We start from the raw sequence: 19,671 nt of genomic DNA on the forward strand, positions 1-19,671 counted from the left end.
GTTCCCCCTTTTTTTTTTTTTTTTTTTTCACCAACACGTAGTCTGTTTCCATCCAGGCCGGCAGGTCAAAGGTGTTCCGGCGTCTAAAGAGGAATTGAAGAATGAAAAGAAAAATGGTGAAGCACAGTGCGGTTGTTTGTTCCTTCCTGTCAGCTGCCTCGCACTTTGCTTTTGTCTGTGATGTGAGCGCCTGTCTTAGAAAAAGATTCTTCTGATGCAGTCAACCTGCCTTGGAAACACTGTATTGTTGAGTTCCCATTGGGATTATTACAAGATGAGTCAGCAAGCAAGCTGAGCTGGTTAGAATTGCAGTAACATTGTGGACAGAACCATTCATGTTTGTCTGCACGCTCTTCTGTTTGCGTGAAGTGACTCATGTCACGTGACCAGACTGAGAAGCGTTACCGAAAAGTCATTTATGGATACAGTGTCGTGGTAAATTCATCTGACTTCTGCGTAAACAGCGTGGATAACCAACCCAGAACAGAATAAGCACCATAAAAACATAGATGGACTTGTGTATAAAATGCATTTTTCCTATAATCCTTAGTGTTCCATCTGGAATAATTAACAAAGGGTGTCATTTTGAAACAACCTTTTAGGTGGTGTGAAAATGCACCTTTTTTTCCCCTCCTTTTTTTTTTTCCATTGGGCACCCTATTTATTCATTTACAATGCAAATTGGGATACAAACAGAAAGTGGAAAATATTTGTAAAAGTGTAAAATATGTTTAAAGGGTATTTTTAACAAATATATCCATCCATCCATTATCTACATTATACCCCTTCTCCTCACAAAGGTCGCGGGAGTGCTGGAGCCTATCCCAGCTGTCAATGGGCAGTAGGCGGGGTGCACTCCGAATCGGTTGCCAGCCAATCGCAGGGCACACAGAGACAAACAAGCATTTACACTCACAATCATACCTAGGGGCAATTTAGAGAGTCCAATCAACTTACCATGCATGTTTTTGGAATGTGGGAGGAAACTGGAGTACCCAGAGAAAACCCACGCAGGCACGGGGAGAACATGCAAACTCCACACAGGGAGGCCGGGGCCGGGATCGAACCCACGACCTCTGAAATGTGAGGCGTACATCGACCGGTCGACCACCGTGCCGCCCCTAACAAATATATATTGTCCATAAATAAATAATGAACTTACATGCATGACTTGTTTCTAAATGTTATACCGTACATGGTAAATGTATTTTTAAAAGAAACCTACATGGAAGAATATGCACCACGCACACACACACCCACATGCCCATGCACACCAACCCCCCCCACACACACACACACTCTAGGGGGTTCCCAGTTGAAAAGTACAATTTACATTTCATCTTTTTTTTCCCCATTGTCAACTTAGGTTTAGTTAGTTACATATTAAATTCGTCATTGTTGTTGTTATCCTTTCGGCTTTTCCCCTCAAGCGCACGCTCGATTCGCATCATTGAGCTAAAGGAAATGATACCCGTAGGTTCAATTTCTTTTGTGGCATGTTTGGACATTGGACACATATCTTTAGGCCTATACTGCATATTAGAGTATCATTCATTAATATTTTACTGAGAAGCAAATATCTCTCTCAAAATTCACAATGTAACTAACCTGAAGTTTTATGAAATGAAGACAAAGAAGCCAAGACGTTGAATGTACAAATTATTAAAGTAATTTAACAATGCTAATGTTAGAACATGTCATGAAATCAGCAGTGCACATTCATTTTAAACACCATATACAACTCTGTACAGTGATATAACATGTGAGGTTTTCCTGGCAGGTCCACAATATTAAAGACACTACAAGCACCACTACCTTACAGGCTGTGTTTCGGTAGTTCATTCAAAAAGTGACACTAATCTATTGTATTAATGGAATGTTTTAAGTATATATTTCTTTTAATTGTAGTGGCAAATAAAAAAAAAATCCTTATGTTTTCATAAGAAAATCACAATATCCTTTTGTGTGTGAATCTCATGACAAGTTACATGTGTTCACAAGAGGACTTAAATTCAATTTTCCACGCTAGTGTAATTTATGAGATGCACTTGTATACCGGACAAATAAAGTGCTTTTTTAAATTTATTCATTTATTTTTTTACTGAGCCTTTTTCTGCCTTTTTGCACTCTTTGGCATAATATGATGCTCTAGAGGTTTTTCTTTGAATGTGTCTCTTTTCTTGTTGGTTTCCAGGATGCTTCAACACATCCTCACCTACGGGTGATGGTGCAGTGTGCACGTGCTCAATTTGAGCTCCGCATGCCCACGGTTGGAGGTGCTGATACTTGAAGGGCCGTCCAGAGATGTGGAGGGCGTCCCAGTTGCGCTGTGTCCCACTGACGGCCCGGGCCTAGTCTTTCGGTTCTTTTTGGAGACTTTGTGGCCGTTTTCTGCGTTGTCGTTGGAATCGGAGCCATGAAGTCCGTCGTACAGGAGCACAAACTCCCTCTGACACGCCAAAGGCAAGATCCGCTGTCTCAGACGGCACTTGTTGAAGAGCTCAAGAGTTAAATCTGAAGAGGAGCATCAACCAATGACACTATGAAAGGGGCAAACGTGTGTTAAACTTTAAATGAACATACCAAGCGTCTCTGTTATCGTGCTGGGTATCACCTCTTTCAGCACCTCACAGTTGACGTGGAGAGCTGGATTACAGTTCATCTCCAAAAGCCACACCTTGGACCAAAAACAACCCCCAAAACATATACGGCCTTGTTTTCATACACATAGACATGCTAATTCTCATTGCGACACCTCACCCACCTTGAAGTCCTCGTCCACCAAGAAGTCACAGCCAATCAGGTCGAAGAAACCCAGCCTGCGGTCCAGCTTGTGTTTGACAGCAAGGAAGCACCGCCTCATCATCTGCTGCATGCACCTCTGAAGCACACGGGTGGGAAACGACCACTTCATCGAAGATTCACTGTGGAATACTAAACTGTACGTACGTCGTTACAGTCGAGTGGATACGAAGCGATGCCTTAGTAAGGTTTGAGTTACATTGCGTCAGTGCCATGACTGTATCATGATGACATAGAGTGGCATTAGATTAAGACAATTAATTCATAAAATTAATAAATACCGTGAATACATTTTTACAATGAAGCAATTTAAACAATATGATGTGTGTCTGTGTGTGTATTATGTGTCATGTGTCGTCTTGACAAGCGCTTATCCTAGAATCTTTTTTTTAAGAGGAAGCTCAAGACACACCTTTTTAGTTTGGCTTTCAACAACTTTTAAATAATTTATCTTTTCTTTTGATTGAAGATAATTCTATGTTTTGCTTTGAATGTTTTAAAGCACTTTGAGTTGCATTTTTATGTATGAAAAGTGCTATATAAATAAAATGTGATTGATTGATTGATTGAATCTAGAAAAGTTAACTTGCATCTCTGACTTAAACATTTGTAAAAAAAAAAATAAAATAAAGAAATCTGTTTTACCAGCGTAATTATCTGAATATCGCTATTGTACTGGTACATAATAAGATGATGCACCCTCGGACGGAAATGAGCTCAGCCAACATTGCCTTCACCTCAATTAAGTGCAAGTTGAGCCTGCATCATTCTCTGACTGCTAATTGGTCCCAGCGAGCTACCAGACAACAACAGCCGCACTCACTGTGAACGCGCCCAGAACCCAGTCCCTCGGCAGATCCTTGGCAACCAGAGAGCGGTCGTTAACATAGGCGTTGAAGCTCTCCATGGACCACACGGTCTCCTCCTTCATGTGGCTGTACCGAGGGTTCTTCTTTTGCATGTACTGCAGGTAGACAGCAGGGGGCGCACACACACACACACACACGCACATTATGTAACCACTTCAAATACAGTAGTAGTAGTAGTAATTTCGATGCCTTTTTTGGGGTGGTTGAAGCTCACACTATTAGGTTGTACCTGATTGGTCAGGTGGTCTGAGAGATTATTGGAGCTGGGATCATAGTGCTCACAGGTCAGTCGGACGTATCCGTGACGAAAGAAGACCATGTAAGGTGAAGTACAGGCGATGAGGAGATAAGAGCGCACGTCAAACTTCTTCCCTCTTAACAGCAGCGGCCGCTGGATGTAACTGGACAATTAATCAGTGCAAAGATCACAAACGCTTCAATGATTTGATGTAGAACGTACCAAGCCAAGTACAGTGTACAGTTAGGGGGTGGACACCTTTTTTTTTTTTTATACAGATGCATTTTGGGAGTAACTGGTAAATCACAATGTATGTCAAGTGAAAGCAGAGTTTACAACCAAGTAAAAAGGAACTGCAGCGAAGCCCCTGCGACTCGCTGAAAAACTCTCTTCTGTAGTGCCCTGAATGCCACAAAATGGTGCCAAAATGCTGGCTAATGGTAATATTTGAATATTTGGTGTGAAGGAAGTGTGCAGAAGTGATACATTTGGACTAATATAGTACAAACTGTATGTCGAGGCTGGAGCTAAGTTTAGCCTGGGTTGTCAGAGAAAGTTACACGTGGTTATATTTTTTGTTCTGCTTAACCCATTACGGACGGGAGCGCATAACCGCGTTTCTACCACTAGAGCCGGGAGCGCTGTTGCGTCTTTCTAACCTGAAAGCCGAGGGAGCGTACGCGTCATTTGCTCCTTTAATTAGTGGTCCCTTAACCAATAAAATTCATCAGAATGTACACGTGACGGTGTCATAAGCCTGTTCCGGAATTCTTGCGACTCATAATGGCGGTCGCCCGTCGATCGCGTGAGCTTTGAAATGAGTAACGGCAGTGATATAGACGACGCGCTTGTGGACTTTGAACCAGTGGAACCAGTAGAACCAGTCGAATGTGATGTATAGTTAAGATATACGTTTGTAGACAACGACAATGTAGACGTCTTTGTAACAGAATCGAGGAAGTTAATTACCATTCGATTTTTTACATTCAAAATACTGCTTCTCCTGCACTGACACTTTATTTTTACATCTTCGATTGAAACAGTAAAGATGAATAACCTTGGGCCTGTGTGCAAGCCACATGTCTAAGGTCTCAAATTCTTTTGGAATGATGTTTCTGTCTGCTACAAGGGCTGGGATATTAATTATTTTGCAACTGTTAAATTTCTGGGAAAACGTCAGGTTTTCAAGGGTAATTCCAAACACGAAGTTAGGTTTTGGGGAACTGTTGAACCAGGCGCTTTCGGCTTTAATGGCTTCATGGCATTTATTTTCAAGTGTATATATAGTTTAAACCATGAAGATAGGCCATAATAAATGTTTTTAGGGAGCAGCAAATTAATCACGGCTGGGTTCAGCACTCGTGCGTAGTCACAGCTATCATGAGCAAATGCAGAGAGAACTTAGGCAGACAAGTCGCATATCGCGTAAAAAATGTCATATTTGAGCCATGAACGTCACATTGCCAATTTTTTTAACACTTAACCTTGGTCAATAATGTGTCACTGACTTCGGGCTGGTGTTGTCGACCACATTTTGACATAGGAGCTTTCCGCATGGACGCGCACACGCCCTACTGTAAAGCAATCACACCTACTGTAACGCTAATCGCTTATGACCACCAACTGCACAAAACGTGGAATCCACTTTAATACGAGGAGTTCAAAACATTATCTGAGACTATTCATGCGCCCACACTTTTCCAGCATGCAGAATCCAGAGCAATAAAGGGTGTGAAAACATGACAATGGGAAAGTTGTATCTCAAGACACCCTTCACATCGCAATGTATGTACTCACTGTTGGACGATGTAAGCTTGAGGCTGGCGGTGAAGCATCTTCGTGTTGCCCGGCAGGTCTTCCATGCGTTGCAGCTTCACCTTCAAGGCGGCAACGTCCTCCGCGCTCTTCAGCAGAAAGATCCCCCTGCCCTGGTTCCGACCCGTGGGCTTGCATATCCACATTTGACTGGAATTGTTCTTCGCACCTGCTTGAGTGCCAACAACTGACTCTCAGAGATGCTTGATGTCAAGCTCTTCGCATGTACCGTCAAAAATATGTAATACTTTCATAAGAAATCGCTTACGAATGTTTTTTTTTTCAAATTGGGGTCAAATTGTTTCATGATTGATGCTGACTTATTGTCGGTTTAGAAATATTGCAATGATTATCCAGCCCTTCAAAAGTGTTTTCTGGCTCTACGGTCATAATCGCCACACTTTTCCTCTTTGGCAGCACTGGCGCACTACTGCCGGGGTATCGCACCCCGAAAAAAAAAAAAAGAAGCCAAAGTTGAACACATTTGTGGAGTAAATCCAATGGATGCTTGTCCAAGCTCAGGGATGTTTTGCTCGCATTGAGAACGATAGCCCTGGTTAAATACGGCAGCGCGTAACATAGCAATCTCCCAGATGGCGTGTCAATATGTGAGCGGGAGATGACATCAGAGATATCTGGGCGTCTATTCTCTTATTTGAGGCAAGTCCATGACATTTTTTCGAACGTCCTATCAGGAGACAAAATATGACCGAGTATTGTTACATTTGAATGTAACTGTTGCCTTGGCTTTGTCCAACATATTCAGATGATCTCCTTATGTTTGTGCCTCGGCCCTGCCCTTTGTGGACTCATCGCTATGACAACAGCATGTTCCTCGGGTGATTTTATTAGGGCCTCATGGGAGGTGAAGTGCATTATTTTTTTCCACCGTACATGAAACCATCACCAAGGCGCCTGTTGTGTTAACACTGCCACGCACAAACGATTCAGTTTTTCTTTGTTTGATGTTGGAGCCTACTAACTAAACACAAAGCCTGTTCAACCAGTGTCATGTGCACGCAAGATAATAGACTTATTCAATCTGTACCCTCCTGCTGAGCAAAGAAAGCCTCTCTCTCTTCCTTCACATCCAAACGGAAGGTGGTAGGAATAAACTCCGTCATTTTCAGCTTCCTGCGTAGCACAACACAGTTAGCAGTTAGCACACAGCAATACCTGGTTTAAAACGCCTTTGAGACAAAAGCAAAAGCAAAAGAAGCGCGTCTCAAGAACATATTTCAAAATAGAAAGTGGTTTTATGAATAAGGATCTGAAATGGATGTCAAATACTGAATGCAAATTAATCCCATATTATTGTGTCTGTTTTTGTAAATAATTGTAACCAACCAACAGCTTTGGTTATGTCATGATCTGTCTGTCTTGTTGTTGTTGTTGTTTTTTTACTTTCATGTTTTTTTCTCATTTTCCTGTTTTCCTCGTTATGATTATTGTGTCCACCTGTGCTCCTTCCACTCCCTACTCTTAACCAATCAGCTCCCTCCTACCTTTTGTGTCTTGTCCAGGTGTTTCTCGTTGTCTCATTGTATGTCTGAATTTAGTTCCCAGCTTTCCTTTCAGTTCTTGTCGGCTCATTGTTGCTACAAGCAAAGTCAACTCACGCCGAGTCGAGCCGAGCCAGGCCGAGCCAAGCCTCGTCACCACGCCACCACGCCAAGCCTCATTACCCTGTCAATTGTTCTTCCCTGCACCGCTTACTAATTCATTAAAATCCCCTAAACTGTCTCCCTGCCTCGCCCTCTCGTATTTGGGCTCTCCTCGCTTCTGCGTCATGCCAAAACCTGACAGGTTACAGCTAATCACTGTACATGTTTTAGCGTTCATCTTGTGTTCTCCTGTTGTGTAATAGTTATTGTATTTGACTTATTTCATGTGCATAATTTTGTGCCATTAATTATGTGGTAATTCAAATGCATGGAATTTTATATGCAATAGAAATGCATAAATCTTATGACTAAAACATTTTTTTTGTTTGGAAGTGATAGCATTGAGCAGCACAACCACTGGCCACCAAATTGACTAGCACCTTTTTTTATTGTTGAATTTCGCTCCTTGTGCTGTTCATTGCAAAGAACTTTGCTTCACACTTATTTATTTTCGTAATAATGTATTGTTTGTATTATTTATAATGTTAAATTGTAAAATGTTACACCTCTATTTTCATTCAACCCTCTTTGGCACATTTGTTTTAAATTCATGTTTTGTTGTCAAAGTTTGTATATTGAAAAATAAATGTTAATTTTTTTTTTTTTTAAAGGTGTTACTGTGAGATAAATTACCATTTATTACAACAACAGAGCAAAAGTTCCAAAAATCGATAGCGTTGAGTACCAGTATCAATTCCCAGGGACCGGGAATCGATAAAATTTCCCTATTCACAGCAAGTCAGCTGACCTGAGCGCTCGGCCGTGGTTGACTTTGCAGCTGATTCGTTCGTACTCCCTCAGACTGCTGAGCAGGCCAATCTTGGTGGTGAGCACCTTGTTGTTAGGGATCTGATACACCAGTTGTTCTCCTGGGAGCAACATGGGAAACGATCCCACTGCATGAAACACACAAAAAAAAGAACTGCGTGCTGTGTTAACCTCATGATAAGCCCGTCCCATCACCTTCTCTGAAGTTGAGGTAGGTGCGTGGGGATTTGGTCTCACACCACTTGAGTTTGAAGTCCTCCCTCTGCTTGTTGTATGTCCTCTTCCACCCTCTTCTCTCACAGTAAGCGCTCACTCTAAAGGACAGAGGAGCGCCATCACACTCGACCATACAAGGGATCACTGTGAAGATACGTTGGACTTGGGCGGGTTATTCCGATTCTGAAAACTATTTTGGGACAACGGAATCAAGAATAGCTGAATAGCTGAGGGTAGGCTCCACGCAACAAAAATGCAAATAGGTACATTTGTGAATAGCGAACCGCACATAGGCAGGAGTTCATTGTCCAGTTCACCCCCCACATCTGCACAAACCACTCTAATAAACACACTAAAAAAAGCAGCAACAGAAAAAGCATAGACCATAATAAACAAGATAAATATGGTACATTGGAGGCGTACGATCAAATAAAACAAGGTTGCCCACGGTGGCCAGCAAAGTGATGCGGCGTAGAAGTATAGCTATGTACGGTAGAACATAAAGAGTAGCTATCGTTTTGCTTTTGAGGAATATGGAGCTGATTACACCGTGGAATTTCTTACTGTCGGTCCATGTCAATGAATCAGTATGTTACATTTTCATATTTGATTATGCTGCCAGATATTCTGGGATCTGTTTGTGCGAGATCATTTTCTGTTCCCAATGCACAAAGCAAGTGTGATAAAGTCATACTTAGTAATAATAATGTACATCAGATTTATACTGCGCTTTTCTGGACACTCAAAGACACTTTACAATGGATACACTATTCATGCGCTCACACGTTCACACTCTGGTGGTGGTAATCTACATATGTAGCCAGAGCTACAATACAACTGGAGGCAAAGTGCCTTGCCCAAGGACACAACAACATATGACTCAGACAGAGCAGGTTACTGAATGACCTGCTCTACCTCCTGAGCCACAGCCGCCCTTAGAAGCAAGTTTGGTGCAGAAGAACAAGCCCACCAAACATGTCTGGGAGGAACCAACCTCTTGGAAAAAGTCTCCCAGAAGGGTAGAAACCGCTCCACATTTTTCATCCATTTGAACTTGTTTCACATATCATAAGCATATGTCCCAATTTTTCTGTCCAAATAGCGACCAAAGCAGATTGTCTAACTTACATCTCAGCACCATTGGCTCCTCCAAAGAAGAAAAAAGGGCCAGAACCTCTGCACTCCTCGACATGATGCACCCTTTCCCTGACTGGATAGAAACACATCAACAAGCACTTGAAAAAGAACCTATGGAGGCATACAACTGACATTTGTGCCAATACAAAAAAACAACAACAACAAAAAAAGTCAAATGTATATACAATGTCCTTTGTATTGTGCTTGGGGTGGGACATGCACACACCTGAGCCTCTGTCCTGTCTCTTCTTGCTCAGAGCCATCTGGACACATCCCCTTTTGTCTTCACCAGACTGTTTCTCCTCCACCTGGACCGTCATCAGTCCGTCTAAGACATCACGAGCAGGAGATAACGGTACTGCAGCCTGGTTGTCCTCTTCCACTTCTCCTCCTTGTTTGTCCAAGACCTTAGACGACATGTTCTCCACAGCTGAAGAAGAAGAAGAAGAAGGAAAGAGACCTTGCTTCATTAATAGCAGCACTTACAGAGGAAATCAACCCAAACATAGGCCCACCAGTTGAAATACGGCGTTCTGTTAAATATCGCGGTTGTGGAAAAAGAGTTAATCCACACGTTTTAGCCATCTCAGGGGGCGGCCATTTTGTCACTTCTGTCGACTGAAAATGACATCACAGTTGCTCAGGGCTCGAATAACGACCAATCATGGCTCAGCTTCAGAAAACAGGTGAGCTGTGATTGGTCGTTGGAGTGGTCTCGGAAACCTCGCCGCGGCCATTGAAGCCTCACCCCGAAAATAGACGGAAAAAATGGGCTTTCGGCTATGCTTAGTCCGTTTATTTTTTTAAGGTTCCCATCTTTCGTTTATCACCAACAAAATGGGCGTCCATCATAGGCGTATAGATGGACCGGTCCGTCACATAGGCATGATGCCCAGCTCTGCTAGGTATTACATACATGCAGTAAATAAAACTCACATTCTATAAAAAAAAATATTTTAACATTTGTCTGAAGTTAATCACACCCTCAACACCCCTTAAACTTCAACTTTCAGTTTACCTCAATATGCTTTTTCAAGTTTGACGGCATATTGCTGAAAGCCATTAGTTGGTGGCACTTTGTGTCGCAAAGTTTGCGGCACATTCAAAATGAGTTGTTTTAAAATAACGCCAGCGATGTGCAATGGTTGTCTGGCAACGAAGCTCCTCGCTACTTGCTACTACTCAGTTGAGACATGGACAGTCGGACATCTTAACGTCTGCACTAGTACGAGTGTAGGCGAGTGGCTTGCGAAAGTATTCAGCCCCTTTCAACTTTTTGACCTGTTGCTGATTTTCAGGCTTCAAACATAAAAATACAAAATTTGATTTTTTTTTTTTTTTTTGTGAAGAATCAACACTAAGTGGGAAACAATCGTGAAGTGGAACAACATTTTAACGTTTTTTTTAGAAATAAAAAATTGAAAAGTGGGGTGTCCAATATTTTTCGGCCCCTTTACTGTCAGTGCAGCCAAGTCACTCCAGAAGTTCCCTGATGATGTTAAAAGAACATTGGGGACCAAGCGGCTGTTTCTAACTGCGCCCGTCCACGAAACCATCAAAAGAAAGAAAACCCCACCCATTCCCACAGTTAGACTGCACTTTGCACCAGACTTTGGGCGCTACCGGAGACAAAATTATGTAGTTGCTTTACATGTACATATGCTTGTGATGTAATTTATATTGGACAGTAAACTTCAACTAAGAGTGTCATTTGACAGCTTGGATGAAGCCTCTTTTTGGAGGAATTTTTCACTCTATGCCAAATTACTGCTTGTTCTGAAGTGAGTTAAGTTGGGCTCACCGCCCCCGTACAGCTCTCTCATCTCAAATTTTTGTCAAAGTCAAGTCAAAGCAAACGGCAGCTCATGTCTCGAAAAACTCGGATAGTCGGATCATTCGTATCTCAAGGCAACACTGTACTTTTACTTACACGTTCTCCATTTTCATTGTTTACATGGAAACGGTAAACAAAGCAATTCCACTTTGAACTTTGAAGCATGTTTCCAAAATGTTAGCATTTTCATGTCAACAAATGGCATTGATTCTAACCTTACCTTCGCACTGCAACTAGGAAACAACAAAATGTGAGCTTATTGTTGCCATATATCCACTCAACGTACTCGCCTCCGGTGAGTCTCAACCCTCTCAACGACTCTGCATGCTCTTCTTCCACCATGTGCATTCAACCCACAGACAGACAGAATCTTCTTGTCTGCCACACTGCCGGTCATCAAACCTCCCCACGCTCCACTCCATTCCACTCCACTCCACCCCACTCCACTCAACTCAACTCCACTCCACTCCACTCCACTCCACCTACGTAAACAATCATCAGATTGCCCAATAGTGGCAGCCATGGCAACAGTTGCCACTCGGACAGTCAACTCCACAAGGGTGTGTCTTGCACAGCCACTTTGTGTTTAGATTCATCCAATATTAACTACATGGAGGCCTCCTCTGTTACTATTGTGTCCGAATACAAAGGGTAAAAGCTATTGTGTTTTTTTCTCTACAAGCAGCAGCACATCATTTTTTTTTTTTTTTTACACCAGGTGCCACCTAATAAAAAAACTTAAGCTCTTCAGAAAGCAGCATAATGACCAACATCAAAATACAGTAGCATAGTAGGCCAATGTGTTGATCATAAATGAGACTGAGGTTTTATTCCTGAAAAGCATACTTAATATTCTTGTAAACTACTATAACATTTTGGACTGCTTATATGTAAGGACTTAAATAATGATTCAATTAAAATTCATTTCACATACATAAAAATGGTACCCGAAATGTTTGAAAAAACACAGTCTTAAAATACTACATGCAGAAATATTGCTCTTAACCATTAAAAACAATTTAACTGTTCTTAATTAAAAATCACAAAATGCCATTTGAATTCAGTAATTCTTCATGTACCACTAGAGGAAGCCCACAAACACGCACCATCCAGCATGTAAAAATCTACACTTGTCTTTGCTATTAAACAAATTTACACTGTGTTCAAATTACGAGGCAGATTCCATTTTTTGTTCACTGCGACTGGCTGGCGACCAGTCCGGGGTGTAACCCGCCTGCTGCACAAAAGTGAGCTGCGATAGTCAGTCTCGAGCTCACCTGCAACCCTGATGAGGACAAGCGCTATAGAAAATGGATGGATTGCTTTTGTTCATTTTCCTAAATTGTCATTGCAATTTATAGTGATTTTTTTTTTAACCTCAAGTTACTCAGAATAATAGTGTTTCAAATCATTATGCACAACTGTTTTAGAAAACCTGAGCAGGTTGTAAAGAGCACTTAAAATTAGTCAGATGTTAATGCATTACAGCAAGATCTTTTTCCCTTTTTCTTGTCATTTCAACCCAAAAGCACATTAGAGCTACACTGGGTGACTAATTATTACTTGAACAAAGAAATGTGGAAAATCTACCCAAAAAACACAAAAACTCAAATATGTATTTACCTTATATCCATGGCAATGGGCATCATCAACAGTCAATTGATTGCTTCTAATTGTCTCAATTGTGTGGAATTGATCGTCTAGTCATCATGCAATTGAAGGGAAATGGATTGCAGTACCGGGCGAAGACCAACAGAGGCGCTGTTGAGCCATCTCAACTAGTTTGAGTCCAAAGAAGAACATTTTAATCTTTTGTCAAAAAGTGTATATTGATTAATTTTTAACAAACTAAACTAATAAGGTTTTCTGCTTAAAAACACATTTGCTGACATTAATATAAAAACATTTTTTCAACATAAAAACTTACAATGGTTACACAAAGCAACTGAATCTTGAAAGTTAACTAATAAGAACTTACTTGGGGGGTGTTTCCGAACACTATCTAATAATTTGGGCGGCTATCTGGTGGTGAAGATCACAAAAATAAATCGATTGATTTCAACATAAAGGCACTACCAAGTTAAATTGTGTGATGAAAAAAGATTTGCAGTTTAAAAGTGTTGAGTCTCTGTCTCTGCACCCTTTCGACTATTATTGACTTTTCCTCCACCCCGCAATTATTTTAAAGACCGCCACAAAGCTGTGATTATACCTTCAATCTCAATCTTCAATCCCATAATAACCATTCTTTCCATGACAATTAAGAACACATCATAATGTCTCGGGCAAATCAGGCACCAGGAATGCAGTTGAACAATATTCTTGTGCCAATTTTCGAGCATGTTCAATCGCTTAATCACCGTGCGTCTCAAATGGCTCTCAAGCTATTTACACTGATTTTTTTCCCTCCCTTCTCATTATGAACACTATGTGATTTAATAAAAGAGGAAAATTATTTTGTGTGAAAAGATGTGTTTTTCATGAGCCAAGTTATCAAAACAGGCACTCTATATAAGTAACAGTAACACTCAGGTTTCCTTATGTACTCAACTACTTTTCAGAGTTTGTACTTTTTAAAACTTTTACTTAAAGTGGACATCAACACAGGCATATTTTTTTCAAGAATATGTTCCCAGCAGGCCCACTAGTTGAAACACAGAATTCTGATTAATATTGAGTTTGTGGAATATGAGTTAAGTAGCAAAATCCACCCTTTTTAGCCATCACAGGGGGAGGCCATTTTGCCACTTCTGTTTACTGAAAATGACATCACAGCTGCTCAGGGCTCAGGTAACGACCAATCATGGCTCAGCTTCAGAAAACAGGTCATGATTGGTCGTTACCTGAGCCCTGAGCAGTTATGATGTCATTTTCAGTCGACAGAAGTGACAAAATGGCCGCCCTGAGAAATGGCTAAAAACGGATGGATTAACTCTTATTCCACAAACGTGATATTTATAGAATGCCTTGTTTCAACTAGTGGGCTCGTATAGAACATATTCTTGAAAAAAACTATGTTTGGGTTGACTCCCACTTTAAGGAGTTGAATCAGTACTTCTACTTTTACAAGAGACTTTGACACAAGTATCTGTAGTTTTATTTAAAAAACAGTGTGAGTACATTTGCCACCTGGAAAGCAAAAATGTTTCAAAGCAGTGAGCAGTGAGAAACTTGGCCCTTGAAGTGGGCCTCCCCCCGCCTCGGCCCCTCGTTGGAGCCAGCATCAGCCACGCCTTGATTCAGAGCCGCCATCTGATAGAGACGCTGTTAAAGGCCACTGCAGGTGGACAAAGAGAGCAGGCTTCTTTTACAACCTCGTCCACCTTGTGCTATGCCATCTGCCAAGGGGATGTGTGTGTGCGTGTGAGCGTGTTTACACAGAGCTGTCGCCATGGGTGGGCCTTGCACCCCATTTGGGGCACAGATTCCTCAAAATAAACTTAACTTTAAAAATGAACTTATTCTCAGGATGGTCGCGGGCGTGCTGGAACACATCCCAGCTGTCTTCGGGCAACAGGCAGGGTGCACCCTGAACTGGTTGCCAGCCAATCGAAGAATAGTTATTTTTGTGTGGTGAAATAGTAATGTTGAGTTGCTTATCTCTAAGCTATAAAAAAATATAAAGAAACAGCGATATGCAATTGAACCGTTTTGACGTTGCTTGTGATGAATCTGCAGACATGAAAAAACATATTACGGGACTGGCATTGCCCGAAGGGTCACAGCTGGAATTGGGAGCCAGTTAATGTGGAAGCCAGTTGAACTGGAACACAAACTGGTCCATTTATATTTGGTCACTGAAACAACCGTTAGCGTGAATGTGATCATATCGCCACACAGCACCGAGGCAGGAAAGTGACATCACAACTACTCAGGGCTCATGTCCCGACCAATCACGGCTGACCTGTTTTCTTAAGCTGCGCGTGATGGTTTCTGGGTAAATATATCGTCCGGAAAGATTTGCTAGATTTGCGTGACAGGGCTACCAATAAATAATGTAAATACAGCACACGGACTCAAATGAAATATTGATTATGAGGTTACGTTTTCCGGGGGAAACGCTGCGCTGGCGCGACAAACTAAAAGCTTCATCAAAACAATGTTACGCTTGAAAAACACAATAAAAAACCATATTTTTTGAGAGCCTAATGTGTATCTTTGGGGAGTGGCCCATTCCCACATCATGTCAATTTCACCAGGAAGTGCTGGACAATTATAGCCTGCAGCAATGGTGTCCCTCCACAACCTATTATTATTGCTGTTTGGAGGGATTCTCCTTGTGAATGTGTTATATAGTGGCGGCAATGGAGTTAAGTTACCGAGTAAAGAGAGGCGTGCCTCAATAGGCTCACTCTCTTGCTCTCTGATTTCCGAGTACAATGGAGAGGGGGACAATGTGTTCCCAGGCTCTGGCAGTGCTCACTCCCACTGGTGATGTGATGTGGAAGATGGCAGTGCAGTAGATGTTTCAAGTATTACTTATTTGAGTGTTTTTCTGATGACTTTTTACTTTTATTTGGAAACTGATATTTCGACTTTCTGGTCCTTACTTTAACAAAACAGACGTGAATAAAGAGAGGGGAAGCCGACCACGGTTTGGATCTTGATTGCATGGGATCTTGGTCCAGTTCCTTGCGAGTGGGCCCTCCAGTGCACAAGAAACTGATGGACACTTCGTCAAGGGTTGAAAATCCAAGATAAGACACAACATCTACCACGTTTACTATACCAGTGAAACTAAGATAGCTAGTTTAGCTTGAAAGATAAGATCACCAATGGATAGTCAAATATAATATAGAAGACAATAAAATGATAGATTAGACACCATTGGGAGCATAATATTGAAACTATACCATAAATAAACATCCAAGCATATAGAGTCACCCTGGACTGGTCGCCAATCAATCGCAGGTAATATATATTGACAATTTAGTCCGTCTTAATGCTATAATATGGTAGTGATTACTGATTAACTATTAACCCAAAAGGTCAATATATGCTACAGCACAATCAAGGAGGAAACAAACGTCTACAGTGAGGTGACTAACACAAAAGTTGTCACATGAATGATTATAAAAAATATTTGGTTTACGATGATCTGAAAATATACACATTCCCATCTGAGGGCAATACACTACAGCCTCTAATCAGGCCATAGGAGGAGAATGAAGCGCAAAGAGAACGACCCAAACAGCGAAGCTAGAACTCATCAACTGAGGCAACACGGACAGGTTGGTGCCCAAATCTTCTTGCTTTGAAGCAGCGGTGTGCTGCAGGATTCCCAGTCCCACACATGAAGTACTTACTTTCAAGAACAGCCCGTCCTCGATTAGTCATCTTTAACCCTTGAGAGGTCCTTTATATTAGTAAATTAGTGAAGACCAGAGTTTAGCGCAAACATGGTGAAACAGCGTTTAGCTGTTTATGCTGCATGCAAATGGAATAACCTGCCAACTGACGTGAAGTCAGCCCGAGTGTAAACGCTTGTAAATCCAGGTTTTTAAAAAAAACGATGCCACCCCCCCATATTTATGATCTTTTATTGCATTTAAAAAAAATCCCAAATCTTGTTTTTGAACTGCACATTTTTGTTGTTGTTTTTGTTTTGTTATAGATTTTTTGGTAACCTACTTTTTGTTTCTTTACTTTGCTTTAAAATGTAACTCTTGATTGTAAATGCTTTCAAATGGCGTACTTTTAATTATGTGAGGCACATTGAGTTACCTTGTGTATTAATAAATGTGTCATGGAAATAAAGCTGCTTTGCCTTGAGTTCACATATCCAACCTCATTTAGCCCTGATTAAAAAGATAGCACCAAACCGAGCATCGAACCAAAAACTAGATTTTATATTTAGCGGTGTCACATAAAAAAAATATTAACTGTATTTTGGAGATACATTAATGGGAATACATTTGTACTGCAGAATGTGGACTTCAAAGAGATAAGATTTAACAATCCACGTAAACAAGCAGTGTTCCCATTTGTTAACTTTGCATGTTAACAAGTGTTCAGGTATGTAAAGTTAAATGTGGGAAAAATTACAGTCTAGCGTTAATAAAGTGTATAATAATCAATCTCGACAGTCTAGTGTTAATAAAGTGTATAATAATCAATCAGACTTTGTAAAATAATGGGGAAATATGACTGGTGACTAAACAGAGACCACATCATGATTTCCGGTACAGTATTGCTTTATTTGTTCAATGATTGTGCTATTTTTAAATGCTTCAGTTGAGTTAGAATCACTTTAAATGTATTTGGCCTGGTCACCTTACAAATTTTGCGAGGGGAAGAAAACTTGTGAGCACACAACTGCACATTCGTGTTTGGTGGAAAAGGGAAAATAGGGTGAAAAAAGGTCATTTGGGCAGTTTTTGGATTATAGAATTGGGCTTTTATTCACAATTTTACAGGCTCAACTGATGTCATTTTGCCACCCAGGATTATTGTTGCAAATATGCCATCCCCTTGTGTCAACGTCAGCGATCATCAGTGATGGTTACACATGATTATTGTATTTGAGGGAGGGAATCGGGCTGATGCAAAATGGAATTTGTCCATAAAACCGATGGTTATTGGAAGTGGAAGAGGTTATTGTGATGGCAAATATGGTTACAAAATGAAATACCCCCCAAAACCAAACAAAAGATTGTTTTTAGATTCTCAGTCACCCAGGTCATGGGAATACACATATGGTAGAAACAAAGCAGCTGGTCTCGTTTTGTTTTTAGTAATTGTTTTTGCAAAAATTCGAAAATGAATCGAATTATGCTAGTAGGCTAATAAAATGTTTGTGTTTCTGTACTCCCAGAGTGTGTTCCTCTCCATCATCAGCCAGTAAGGGTCGCGGAGCAGGAGTGTGGTTGGACTGCTCCAAGCATGCACAGACCAGCTCAGGAATCCTCTGCAGGCTTTCCTCCAGACAGGAATGTCATCCAGTCGTGTGATGTCAACAAGGCGGGAAGCAATGTATTCAAAGTTGCCCTCGTCTGCTGTTTTGAAAGTGATTGTTTTTTGCAACTGAAATCTTAATCGTAAATGGTCTCAGCAACACCTAAACTAATAGTAAGAAAGCGGATTAGATAATACGAGAAGTAGACAAGGTAATGGATGATGACTAAATATCTGGAAATCAGCGCCTGAGGCCTGCCAGTGAAATCACACCATTATTATCATCATAAATCTATTTTTTTTTTGTTATTATTATTTATTTTGGATTACTTTTATTAAAATTGCTTCTTTCATTATGGTCATGATGTCAATTTGATTATTATTGTTATATTAACACTGGTGAAAAGCAAATTTTACAATACAATACAATACAATTTTATTTGTATAACGCATTTTGCAACAGCTAAAACTGTAACAAAGCATTTTACATCCAAACCACAAAATAGCCATAATACAACAAATAAAATCAATAATCTAATTTAATATTGTGTTATCATTAATAAGTTCTATATTATTACTATTTTGTATTACTACTACATTAATTTCCATACATTTATTATTATTTGGTCTGAATAATTGATCATAATTAGGAGTAGTAGTAGTAGTCGTAATATTGTTCGTACTTATGTATGTATTTATGTATATTGTCACCTTCCTAAAATAATGGCCACTGTCTTTTTTTTCGGGAGGGTTTCACAAAACACGAAAAACGGAACCAAATACTGTTTATACTGTCTTTGTTAGTAATTTCATTTCAGGAGTGAACAGAATGATCTGTTTACCTAAAGAAGTAGCTGATGTTAGCAGATGTGACCAGCATCATGAGGAGATGTTTAAGGCAAGAAAATATTTTGTTCAGATATGACTTGACCGTTAATTTAAGATGATATTACCGTTCTGCATTTGTATTATTAACATTAAAATGATTGTTTTTGTTAGTTGTTTTATGGTTTATTATTATCATTATTATTATTATTATTATTATTATTATTATTATTATTATTATTATTATTATTATTATTATTGTTGTTATTATTGTTATTGTTGTTGTTGTTATTGTTATTATTGTTATTGTTATTATTATTATTATTATTATTATTATTATTATTATTATTATTATTATTATTATTATAGAGATGCAGCCCAGAGTGGGACAGCAATGAGAGCCTGGCTTCTGGAGTGTCAGTTGGGGGTGGGGTGGCAGCTTTAAAAAGAAGCTCTGTTCTGCGTAACCTGATCCACACCTGACTGGAACTGGCATTCCGCTCTCACCGAAGAAAGCGTCAGAACTGCTGCAAGGGTGCGACAATGAAGGAATACATTGCGAGTGAGTTCAGAACATAGAAGAAAGATAATAAATCAAATGACACATAG

General features: G+C 40.3%; 1 protein-coding gene across 7 annotated transcripts; it reads right to left on the reverse strand.

The window, feature by feature from the left end:
* Positions 1-11: 11 nt before the first annotated feature.
* On the reverse strand, positions 12-11,802 carry ttll10 (tubulin tyrosine ligase-like family, member 10). Of its 7 annotated transcripts, XM_086037462.1 has the most exons (13): positions 11,634-11,802; positions 9,736-9,939; positions 9,501-9,582; positions 8,352-8,470; positions 8,137-8,257; positions 6,773-6,858; positions 5,707-5,896; positions 3,901-4,072; positions 3,626-3,766; positions 2,765-2,881; positions 2,584-2,677; positions 2,216-2,514; positions 12-83 (listed from the first exon to the last, which is right to left on the reverse strand). In XM_086037462.1, the coding sequence occupies exons 1-12, from the start codon at positions 11,689-11,691 to the stop codon at positions 2,216-2,218; spliced, it is 1,683 nt and encodes a 560-aa protein (XP_085893588.1). In that variant the 5' UTR covers positions 11,692-11,802; the 3' UTR covers positions 12-83. The 7 variants fall into 7 exon arrangements, with proteins under 7 accessions (XP_085893588.1, XP_085893596.1, XP_085893580.1 ...); XM_086037470.1 differs by lacking the exon at positions 12-83 and having other exon boundaries at positions 1,718-2,514; positions 5,707-5,893; XM_086037454.1 differs by lacking the exon at positions 12-83 and having other exon boundaries at positions 1,718-2,514.
* Between the last annotated feature and the right edge of the window lie 7,869 nt (positions 11,803-19,671).

Source organism: Filicampus tigris, chromosome 1, assembly GCF_054856515.1.
Source record: "Filicampus tigris isolate MCC_2025a chromosome 1, RoL_Ftig_1.0, whole genome shotgun sequence".
Lineage (NCBI taxonomy): Eukaryota > Metazoa > Chordata > Actinopteri > Syngnathiformes > Syngnathidae > Filicampus > Filicampus tigris.